The sequence below is a fragment of the Hyperolius riggenbachi genome, chromosome 5, assembly GCF_040937935.1.
Source record: "Hyperolius riggenbachi isolate aHypRig1 chromosome 5, aHypRig1.pri, whole genome shotgun sequence".
Lineage (NCBI taxonomy): Eukaryota > Metazoa > Chordata > Amphibia > Anura > Hyperoliidae > Hyperolius > Hyperolius riggenbachi.
In genome coordinates, this window is record NC_090650.1 from 313,126,248 (window position 1) to 313,138,530 (window position 12,283).

At 49.9% G+C, this 12,283-nt stretch overlaps 1 protein-coding gene across 5 annotated transcripts in view; it reads right to left on the reverse strand.

Annotated features, from left to right (window-relative positions):
• LOC137517700 (A-kinase anchor protein 7-like) overlaps positions 1-12,283 on the reverse strand; it is a 75,313-nt gene that overhangs the window by 25,289 nt on the left and 37,741 nt on the right. For all 5 annotated transcript variants that reach the window (XM_068234716.1, XM_068234713.1, XM_068234717.1 and 2 more), the window contains one exon: positions 1,359-1,516. In XM_068234716.1, the coding sequence (XP_068090817.1) occupies positions 1,359-1,516 (158 nt within the window). The remainder of the gene's footprint in view (positions 1-1,358; positions 1,517-12,283) is intronic.

A 12,283-nucleotide genomic window follows, 5' to 3' on the forward strand; every position in this document is an offset into this window, starting at 1 on the left:
AATGCAATATCCAACATCTGACCAGACAGATCCCATGCTTCACCATGAGTTCTCCTAGACCTGACCATCACTAATGACGTTTATCACTGAAGGGAATTATCATAGCTTAGTACCCATAACAAAGTTCAAATATTTAAATATGGCATAAAGTGACTGGTTGAAGGGTATCTAGCCATGTCATTATTCACTGAAGGTGAAGGTCCTCCTACAAATACAGCACAGGTAGGAACATGTTGGTTGACCGATGTTGATATGGTTGGAAGAGGAGCTTCTTCCAATCAGTACAGGCAACTTGCACAGGGGCAGAATAACAAACTAGTGAGCAGTCCCCTGGGCATCCCAACGAGACCAAGAATCCCTTATACTTAAAAAAAAAAAATATATAATAATAAAAAAAAAACATGCTTAGTATAAATTTGCTTTCTAAAAGCAACTTAACAGTTTCACTGTGTTAGGACAGGTGTTGAAAGAATAAGCCATGACTAAAGCCCCAGATACTGGAAAGTGGAAAAGGGGTCAAGCGACACACACGCTAAACATAGTGTATCGGCTAGATTTATTTGTTAGATACCAAGATAGGGATAGGGTAGAACAGCGGTGTGTAACTCCAGGCCTGGTGGGTCAGATCCATGCCAATGTATAGGATGGACTGAGAAAGAGAGTAATGTGTTCTACCTGATGGACCACACCTTTCCTGATTCAGACCCATCAATTAATTAGAGCTGTGTTAAAAATACCGGTTTGACATCCCTGGGGTAGGAGGAGGTTAGAACTAGATGGATCCTCCAGGGGCTTCCTATGTCCCTGGAACTTCCTGCCACCCACCTATCCACTTGTGGCATGTTCCCCTGCATGCACAAGTATGACCGTGCCTACACAGTAGCACAGAGCCACTCATGGACAAGTGGCTTTGGCTTACTGTGAAGGTGCAGTATATCCTGTGTTCGTACAGCTCAGTGGCGAGAACAGCCACAATAACCTATCCAACAAGCTTTTGTCAAGTATATATCAGAGGGTCCATGCCCAGCAATGGTTGTGGTCAAGGAGGTCATGAAAACCTCTAAGTGGGATAGCAGCTAGTTAGATTTTTTTTCCACCACTTTGAGTTCACTTTAATTGCTTTACAATTTTTTTTATTCTACGGTCAGGAGTCAGCACCCAAATCTGAATCTAAACATGCCACTTCCCAAGCACATCAGGGGTTGAAAACATTTTAGACAAATGCTTCTTGCAACAGTGCTAACTTTACTATACACTGTATATCTTGCTATGGTAGAAGGATATGTTGTTACTTTATTTTTCTCTGCAGCTGGAAGGTTTTGTGACTTGGCTCCTTACCATGTGACAGTATGATATACCTGCAATCCTGCAGAGCCGTTCCTGTTCATGTTCAGCAACCTTTATAAATAGCACTTTGTCATTGAACTGTCCAATGCCATGTAGTGTTAATGCCAAGGTTTCACTTTGTAACAGCTTCTCCACCCTATCTTTGCTGTGCTGTAATGCAGAGACTGCCCTGAAAGATCAGAGTGAAAAGTAATATTAAAAAGGGTCACCAAGTCTTTAGTATCAGTTATGTTTTTAGTCAATCGCTTACACATTCAGTACTTTTATGACACTGGCCACTGCATCCAGTAGCCATAAAAGAAAGCTGAATTACAGGCATAGTTCAGAAAGTGGCACAGATTAACGAGTTCAGTGGGTGTGGCTGCTGCCGCTGATGAGCAGTACTGCCAGGCAACTGGTATTGTTTAAAAGGAATAAATATGGCAGCCTTCATAACGCTCATCTCCGGTGTCTGTTTAAAAGGAAGGTGAGGTAAGTGCAATGTTAAGCTTTTTGCAATATTTGACTGGAGTAGGCTCTCCTCCTGTCCTTTAACAGTGATTATATTACATCAATATACAAGTAAAAACATACACAGGGTGGGGAGAGAGCGGTGGGGAGAAATGGCCAAAGAAAAAAACCTTCAAAGTTTAGATCGTAGGCAATAAGTCATGACAATGGGCTCTATTCACAAAAGGTCTCACAAATGACATATGGTATTTATCACCTATTTGTTAAAAAATAACCTTTCAGCAAATTTACAAGCAAAATAATAACTCAAAGTAAGTTGTTCCTGATTAACTTAATTTTAATATTACTTTATTGCCTTAATTATATTATATTGTATTTTTGCTCTTTGGGAGCTTAAAAAAAAGTAAAGTAAATAAGGTGAAAATAGAGGAAAACAGGTGAATCATGCCCAATTTCTTTCAGTAATAAGGTCCTCAAAATTAAATCCACCATAAAAGAACTGGTTGTGGGATATCTTGCCATGTCATTATTCACTGAAGGTCACAATGCCCTCAATTCCCTAAGCAGTTTAGACTAGTCTACTGATGGTTTTTAGTCTACTGATGGTTAGTGTTGGGCGAACAGTGTTCGCCACTGTTCGGGTTCTGCAGAACATCACCCTGTTCGGGTGATGTTCGAGTTCGGCCGAACACCTGATGGTGTTCGGCCAAACCGTTCGGCCACATGGCCGAACTAAGAGCGCATGGCCGAACGTTCCCCGAACGTTCGGCTAGCGCTGTGATTGGCCGAACGGGTCACGTGGTTCGGACCCGAACGCGCTCTGATTGGCCGAACTGTCACGTGGTTCGGGTAAATAAATACCCGAACCACGTCATATTTCCGCCATTTGTCTGTGGGTTTAGCTTTGGGTAGGCAGGCAGGGTAGTTCGCGCTCCAGCCACGCTAGCCAGGGTCCCCCCAGTCATTGTGTCGCTGCTGGGAATAGTAGTACACCGCTCGCTCAGCATTCTGTTTACTGCCACTCTGTGTACCTCGCTCAGCCACACTATATAGCATTCTGTTTACTGTTCTGTGTCTGCTGGGAATAGTAGTACACCGCTCGCTCAGCCACACTATATAGCATTCTGTTTACTGCCACTCTGTGTACCTCGCTCAGCCACACTATATAGCATTCTGTTTACTGCCACTCTTTGTCTGCTGGGAATAGTAGTACACCGCTCGCTCAGCCACACTATATAGCATTGTGTTTACTGCCACTCTGTGTCTGCTGGGAATAGTAGTACACCGCTCACCCGCTACTGTATAGCATTGTGCTCTGTGTCGCTGCTGGGAATAGTGGTACACCGCTCACCCGCCACTGTATAGCATTGTGCTCTGTGTCGCTGCTGGGAATAGTGGTACACCGCTCACCCGCCACTGTATAGCATTGTGCTCTGTGTCGCTGCTGGGAATAGTGGTACTGTATAGCATTTCTGTACTGCCACTGTACTGCTGCCAGTCAGCGTGTACTGTAAGGATAAGTGAAATGAGGAAGAAATCCGGTGAAAGAGGGAGGGGCAAGGGAAGAGGTGTTTCCCCTGACGGTTCACGTACAGGCCACAGGGGAGCACCCAAGAAAACCCACTCAATACCGACCAGATAATTACTTGGATGACCTCTCAAGCGTCCAGCAGTGGGTTAAGCAGCACCAGCACATCACGCACGAGGTCCGAGTCCTCAACCAGTTACAAGGAGCCAGTGGGCACAAAGCTGACACAACCGGCAGCGACACCACGCACACAATTGCCAGATAACCAGTCCGATGAATTACCTCAGGACACAATGGGGTATTCGCAGGAGCTATTCCCAGCCCAACAAACTTCCACCTTTCAAAGGTCAATGGAGGAACAGCCAGAAATGTTGTGCCTGGATTCACAACCATTAACTGTGGGAAATGCACCGCGCACTGAAATACAAGGCGAGTCCGAGGAGGACTCGGAAACCCAAATCCCAGAGCAAGTTGGGCAGGAGGGGTTGCAATTGCAGGAGGTCGGCCGACAAGATCTAGAAGACGACATTGGAGTGAGCTGCGCAGAGGTTGTTCTGGGGAGCTCTACTCCACGGCGGCGGCCCCCCACAATGACATATGACGAGTTTCAGGAGATGGAAGAGGAGGGTATGGACAATGTGGACAGAGACCCAGATTTTGTATGTGAAGGAGAACATCGCCGTCGTAGCAGCAGCACAGATGAGTCTGTTGAAGAACCCACTGCTGCACGAGTTCGCCTTGTGCCACAAGGTAGGTGGCGCGCAATTTCAGGCACCACAAGCGTGGAAGTTCAAGTGAGAGGCAAAAGAGGAGCAAACAGAAATCGCCAGCAAGGCAGGTGCTCCAAAGTCTGGGCTTTCTTTGAAGACTGCACTGAGGATGTTACCATGGCGATTTGCAAGGTGTGCAAGACCCGCCTGAGCAGGGGGAAAAGTATTAACAACCTCTCCACCACCAGCATGAGCCGCCACATGCTATCCACACATCCCACTCTGTGGGCAAACGCGGCAGGACAGGGTACCAGCAACACTGCCTCCCTTGGGTTCACCAGACTCACCACCAGACCCGCCTCAGCAGCAGCAGTAGCCCAGCCATTGCGTGGTTCACAACATTCACAAACATCAGACGACGCTGACACTGTCACTTTCCGGAGTAGTGCTCTTGAGGTCTCCCAGTGTTCATCAAACACAACAACCAACAGCCCTTCCGTGTGCAGCGCTACGGTTCAGTGGTCTGTGTCGGAGATGTTTGAGCGCAAGAGGAAATTGCCAGAAAATGACCCCCGGGCCGTGGCAGTAACAGCCAGCATAGCTTGGCTTCTGGCCTGCGAAATGCTGCCATATCGAGTGGTGGAGACAAACAGCTTCAAGGGCATGATGTCAGTGGCCATCCCACGTTACGTGGTTCCCAGCCGCTACCACTTTGCGCGCTCTGCAGTGCCTGAGTTGCATGAGCACGTGGTCAGCAAAATAACCCGAAGCTTGAAGAATGCCGTTGCCTGCAAGGTTCACCTCACCACTGACACCTGGACGAGTGCGTTCGGCCAGGGTCGATACATCTCCCTTACCGCGCACTGGGTGAACCTTGTGGAGCCTGGCAGCGATTCCTCACCTGCTACGGCGCGGGTGTTGCCCACGCCGCAAACAGCTGCACCGCCGTCCCTCCCACTGGATAACAACAGCAGCACCTACCTCTCTGACTCCTTCTCCTCCAACGCATCTCAAAGCTGTACCTCATCCGGAAACGCTAACCCAGCAGCAGTAGGATCGTGGAAGCAGTGCAGCACAGCTGTTGGCATGCGTCAGCAAGCGTTGCTGAAGCTGATCTGCCTTGGGGATAAGCAGCACACAGGGGAGGAAATTTGGAAGGGAATAAAGGAACAGACGGATTTGTGGCTGGCACCGCTGGACCTGAAACCGGGCATGGTTGTGTGTGATAATGGGAGTAATCTCATTCGCGCTTTAAGGTTGGCTAAGCTGACACACATCCCTTGCCTGGCGCACGTGATGAACCTAGTAGTTCAGCGGTTCCTGAGGACATACCCAGGCGTGGCCGATCTTCTGTTGAAGGTGCGTCGAGTGGCCAAACATTGTAGAAATTCCAGTACTGCTTCGGGGGCACTCGCCAAGATGCAGGAGCGCTTCAATCTCCCCCACCATCGCTTGCTGTGTGATGTCCCTACGTGCTGGAATTCTACGCTGCACATGCTAGCCCGCTTTTGTGAGCAGAAGAGTGCAGTGGTCCAGTACATGACGGCGCAGTACCGAGGCGCATCCGGACAGCTGCCAAGCTTCTGTGGATCCGATTGGGCCAACATGTTGGACCTCTGCCAAGTCCTCCAAAATTTTGAGCAATCCACGTTGCTTGTGAGCAGTGACAACTCTTCAGTCAGCATTACCATACCACTGCTGTGTTTACTGAAGAGGTCAATGTTGAAAATCAAGGAAACAGCTGTCATGATGCAACTGGGGGAATCTGAAGGAGAAAACGATCAGCGTGATGGTACCAACATCAGGCCATCCGCCTCAGGGAACGCTGGCCCCAGCAGCTATGACGAAGAAGAGGAGGAGGAACAGCTGGAGTTAGAGCAGGAATTTCATGCCACCACTGACGAGGGCCAGAGCGGTGCACGTTGGACTTCCACAATTCAGCTCGAATGGTCAGCAGAAGCAGACCAGGAGGAAGGTGACGACTATGATGCATCACAACAACTATCACAACGCTCACAAGAGGATGATGAGGATTCTGGTAGGACTCTGGCACACATGGCTCAATTCATGCTAGACTGCAATGAACGTGACCCACGCATTGTGCGCATTCTGGACAACACCAATTACTGGGTTTATACCCTTCTGGATCCACGGTACAAAAACAATGTTCCAAAACTGCTTGAAGAAAGAGTCAGACAGGTCAAAATGGAAGAATACCAGCAGGCCCTTGTGGAGACTTTAGAGAGGAGATTGACATCCTCCCCCTCCTCTAGCCAGTTGTACGTCGACAGACTGACTTCCGCAAACCCAGGACGACCAGGAGGGCAGCAAACAACGCAAGCCGCAGCTAGTGCCCAAAAGGGAATGGTATCGGCAGTGTCCTTGGAGTGGGAAAATTTTCTGACACCCATGCAGCAGCAGCCCACTGAACAGCAAGCGTGCAGATCCACCTCCAACACCGATCGCCTGGAGAAGATGGTCAAGGATTACATGTCAGATGATGTAGCTGTGTCGAACAATCCATCTGCACCCTTCAACTATTGGGTATCGAAGCTAGACACCTGGCACGAACTGGCAATGTACGCAATAGAGGTGCTGGCTTGCCCGGCAGCCAGCGTTATGTCGGAACGCTGTTTCAGTGCTGCCGGAGGCATCGTCACAGATCGGCGTATCCGCCTCTCCACAGAAAATGCAGACCGTCTGACTCAAATTAAAATGAATCAATCCTGGATTGGAAATGACTACGCAACACTCCAGGACCCCAACCAAGTAACATGACCAATGAGCATCTGTGATGGGTTAGCGTTTCCGGTCCCTGTTTATTGAACCTCTCATCTGTATTACATTTATGACTGCATGGCGACAAAAAGCAAATTGCTATCCGCATGCTTCTTGTCCGCATGCAAGGCCTGGGTTGTTGTGTCTCAAAAAGCATGGCCTTCTCCTCCTGCGCCTCCTCCTGTTCCATCACGTCTCGCTGCTGCTGGGTTAGCGTTGCCGCGTGGTCCCTGTTTATTGAACCACTTATCTTTATTACATTTATGACTGCATGGCGGTACAAAGCATGCTATCCGCACGCTTCTTGTCCTCATGCAAGGCCTGGGTTGTTGTGTCTCAAAGCGTGGCCTTCTCCTCCTGCGCCTCCTCCTGTTCCATCACGTGTGCTGCTGCTGGTGCTGGGTTAGCGTTACCGGTCCCTTTTCGTGGAACCTCTTCTCTGTATTACATTTATGACTGCATGGCGAAAAAAAGCATGTTACCTGTGCAAAGAAACATGACATTTTCCACATTTAAAAGACAGTTTTTCCTTTGAAACTTTACAATCAATTTTCTCAAAAACTATAAGCTCTTTTTCAAATATTTTTTTTCCTCTTGTACCCACTCCCAAGGTGCACATACCCTGCTAATTTGGGGGTATGTAGCATGTAAGGAAGCTTTACAAAGCACGAAAGTTCGGGTCCCCCTTGACTTCCATTATGTTCGGAGGTTTGGGCGCGAACACCCGAAACATTGCGGCGATGTTCGGCGAACCCGAACATCTAGGTGTTCGCCCCAAACACTACTGATGGTTTGGTCAGTTGCATCAAAGGGGAATTCACCATTACCAAATGTTTTAGATCTGTTTTTAGACCTGGTCTAAAATATTTGGTAATTAGGTTGGTAAAGCATGGGAAATTATCAAAAGATGCAATTCACTAACGAGTAGCTATGACTGACATCCTCCCTTGATGAGCTTCCTCTGCATACAATACCTCACAGTAGTGATGCTCAAATACCCCTTTTTAAAATTCGAGTTTGGTCGAATTCGAATAATAAATTATTCGAGGTCAGTCGAATATTCGAGTCGAATAATTTTTACTATTCGATTCGACCTCGGACTTCGAGCTCACTATTCGAGTCGGTATTCTGAGCTCACTATTCGAGGCTGACTATTCGAATTGGCCTTAAATAGCTTCCAACACCTTGTTTTGAGGGTGAATGATGCAAGAAACATCTTTTTTTCCAAGTAACAACAGCAAGTGATTATGTGGGGATGTTCCTTTAAAAAAAAATGTGGAAAGAGAAGTTGTGTCCTAAATTTTGTTCAGTAGTGTACTGTATCTTCTTCTTCTTCTTCTTCTTCTTCTTCTTCTTCTTCTTCTTCTTCTTCTTCTTCTTCTTCTTCTTCTTCTTCTTCTTCTTCTTCTTCTTCTTCTTCTTCTTCTTCTTCTCTCTTCTTCTTCTTCTTCTTCTTCTTCTTCCTTCTTCTTCTTCTTCTTCTTCTTCTTCTTCTTCTTCTTCATCTTCATCTTCTTCTTCTTTTTCATCTTCTTCTTCATCATCTTCACGTATTTCTCTTTTCAAATTTTTTTAAAGAAATGCAGCTATTTTTGAGCGTAACAAATAGCTGGTGGGCGCACGCATGTTGGAAGCGCCATTGTATGTGCTCCCTGGCAGTGGAAACACAAAGACAGCAGGAGGTAAATTCAGCAGCAGGAGGAGGAGGATGAGTGTGTGGCAGCAGGCAGTCAATGAGGCAGGCAGCTCGCCGTGACATAATAGCCCTGGTACCTAGCGGTGATACCAGGGCTGTAAATAAACACAACAGGAGGTCCCAGACAGCGGTCGTGCAGCCCACATTGTGTCCAATACACAACACTGGGACAACACAGTTTTCAACCCGGGCACCTCAGAAAAATTAAACCTTTTTTTTTTTTTAATGGTTTTTTGGTTTTTGGTTTTACAACCAATATAGCTATTGTTTGACGTAATAGCTGGTGGCAGAGTGGCAGCAGAAGGTAAATCATCTGTGTACCCTGGCAGTGGGAAACACAGACAGACAGCAGCAGCAGCAGCAGGAGGAGGTGTGGAGGAGCAGTGTGAGTGTGGCAGCAGGTAGGCAGCGTGACATAATAGCCCTGGTACCTAGCGGTGATACCAGGGCTGTAAATAAACACAACAGGAGGTCCCAGACAGCGGTCGTGTAGCCCACATTGTGTCCAATACACAACTGGGACAACACAGTTTTCAACCCGGGCACCTCAGAAAAATTAAACCTTTTTTTTTTTTTAATGGTTTTTTGGTTTTTGGTTTTACAACCAATATAGCTATTGTTTGACGTAATAGCTGGTGGCAGAGTGGCAGCAGAAGAAGGTAATTCTGTGTACCCTGGCAGTGGGAAACACAGACAGACAGCAGCAGCAGGAGGAGGAATGGAGGAGTAGGCGAGCAGCTATTGTTTGACGTAATAGCTGGTGGCAGAGTGGCAGCAGAAGGTAAATCATCTGTGTACCCTGGCAGTGGGAAACACAGACAGACAGCAGCAGCAGCAGCAGGAGGAGGTGTGGAGGAGCAGTGTGAGTGTGGCAGCAGGTAGGCAGCGTGACATAATAGCCCTGGTACCTAGCGGTGATACCAGGGCTGTAAATAAACACAACAGGAGGTCCCAGACAGCGGTCGTGTAGCCCACATTGTGTCCAATACACAACTGGGACAACACAGTTTTCAACCCGGGCACCTCAGAAAAATTAAACCTTTTTTTTTTTTTAATGGTTTTTTGGTTTTTGGTTTTACAACCAATATAGCTATTGTTTGACGTAATAGCTGGTGGCAGAGTGGCAGCAGAAGAAGGTAATTCTGTGTACCCTGGCAGTGGGAAACACAGACAGACAGCAGCAGCAGGAGGAGGAATGGAGGAGTAGGCGAGCAGCTATTGTTTGACGTAATAGCTGGTGGCAGAGTGGCAGCAGAAGGTAAATCATCTGTGTACCCTGGCAGTGGGAAACACAGACAGACAGCAGCAGCAGCAGCAGGAGGAGGTGTGGAGGAGCAGTGTGAGTGTGGCAGCAGGTAGGCAGCGTGACATAATAGCCCTGGTACCTAGCGGTGATACCAGGGCTGTAAATAAACACAACAGGAGGTCCCAGACAGCGGTCGTGCAGCCCACATTGTGTCCAATACACAACTGGGACAACACAGTTTTCAACCCGGGCACCTCCGAAAAATTAAACCTTTTATTTTTTTTAATGGTTTGTTTGGTTTTGGTTTTGCAACCAATATAGCTATTGTTTGACGTAATAGCTGGTGGCAGAGTGGCAGCAGAAGAAGGTAATTCTGTGTACCCTGGCAGTGGGAAACACAGACAGACAGCAGAAGGGCAGTACACAGCAGCCCACTGTAGGTGTAAAATGTGTGGCTGCAGGCGACGTAATAGTCAAAGTGAACCAGGCTGGCTTAGTGAGCAGGAGCCAGGAGGTGGTAAAGGGTGGTAAGGCACATTAACGATGGTTCCGGCAGCCAGTTCATGTCCCCCTCTCGCCGACAACAGGGGCCAGGAACTCGCCTTCCACCCACGCCTGGTTCATCTTGAGAAACGTCAGTCTGTCCACAGACTTGTGAGACAGACGTGAGCGTTTCTCGGTGACCACGCCACCAGCTGCACTGAAGCAGCGCTCGGACAGCACGCTGGAAGGGGGGCAGGACAGCACTTCCAGGGCGTACTGCGCCAGCTCGCTCCAGATCTCCATGCGCTTGACCCAATACTCCATGGGATCAACAGGGGCATCGCTGTCAAGCCCGCTGTACGACCCCATGTAGTCAGCCACCATGCGGGTCAGGCGCTGGCTGTGACCGGAGGAGGATGCTGCTGCATGCATCTCCTCTCTAGTCACTGCTGCCGGAGCCTCTACAGTCCTGTAGAGCTCGTGGCTGAGAGACAGCAGGTCTGTGGGGCGCTTGCTGCTGCTGGATGCAGGCACCTGCTGCTGCCTCTGTGCTGGCTGCTGGACAGTGGGGGTGGAAGGCTGGGGGAAGGCTTCCTCCAAGCGCTCAACAAGGGCCTGCTGCAAGCTCCTTATTTGTTGCGCTGGGTCTCCTCCTGCAGGCGGCAGGAACTGGCTCAACTTCCCCTTGAGGCGTGGGTCCAACATCATGCTGATCCAGATGTCCTCCCTCTGCTTCATCTGGATCACCCTGGGGTCCCTGCGCAGGCACGTCAGCATGTGCGCTGCCATTGGGAAGAGGCGGGCCACGTCTGCTGGCACATCGACGTCAGTGCTGTCCTCATCCTCCTCCTCTGCCGCCTCATCCTCTCTCCACCCCCGCACCAACTCAGCTGCGCTGTGCTGATCTCCCTCATCAGCAGCCAGGTCAGGGACCTCCACCAAGTCCTCCTCCTCCTCCCCCTCAGAGGTGGACTGCGCAGCTGGTTGCCGCTCCTGCTGGTCCAAGGCTGCCGCTCCCTGTTCCAGCAAAGCATCGAGGGCCCTGTTCAGCAGAGAAACCAGGGGCACCCACTCGCAGACCATAGCATGGTCCCTGCTCACCATGTTTGTGGCCTGCAGGAAGGGAGCCAGCACAAAGCACACCTGCTGCATGTGCCTCCAGTCATCATCGGGGACGATGGACGGGATGTTGCTGGTCTTGTCCCTTCTCTGAGCTGCGGAAACAGTGGCCAGGGCAAGGTACTGTTTGACAGCGTGCCTCTGTTCAACCAGACGCTCCAACATCGCCAGGGTGGAGTTCCAGCGAGTCGGAACGTCAAGGATCAGCCGATGGCGTGGCAGATCCAGCTCCTTTTGCACGTCTTCCAGGCTCGCACAGGCTGCAGCCGAGCGCCGGAAGTGACGCACAACATTCCTTGCCGTTTCCAGCAGTTCGCCCATCCCCTGGTAGGTGCGCAGGAACTTCTGCACCACCAGGTTCAGCACGTGGGCAAGACAGGGGATGTGGGTCAGGTTTCCCCTGTCTATTGCGGCAACCAGATTGGCCCCATTGTCGGCCACCACCTCTCCGACTCTGAGGCCTCTGGGGGTCAGCCAAATCCTCTCCTGCTCCTGGAGTTTGGCCAACACATGGGTTGCCGTCAGCTTGGTCTTCCCAAGGCTGACCAAGTGCAGCAGCGCTTGGCAGTGGCGGGCCTTCACGCTGCTGCTGAGGCGGGGGGTTTGGCCAGGTGTGCCGGAGGATGGCAGAGGATCGGAGGAACCTGCTGCAGTTCCCCTGACCCTGCGGGGTGGCACCACCCACTGTGTTGCTGCTGCTGCTGTGCCCGCTGCTGCTCTCCCATCCTCACCCCCTTCCACCAAGCTGACCCAGTGGACAGTGAAGGACAGGTAGCGGCCTGTCCCGAAGCGGCTGCTCCAGGAGTCCATGGTGACGTGGACCCTTTCACCAACCGCGTGCTCCAGCCCTCGCTCCACATTGGCCATCACAAAGCGGTGCAGTGCAGGAATGGCCTTGCGGGCAAAGAAGTGTCTGCTGGGGAGCT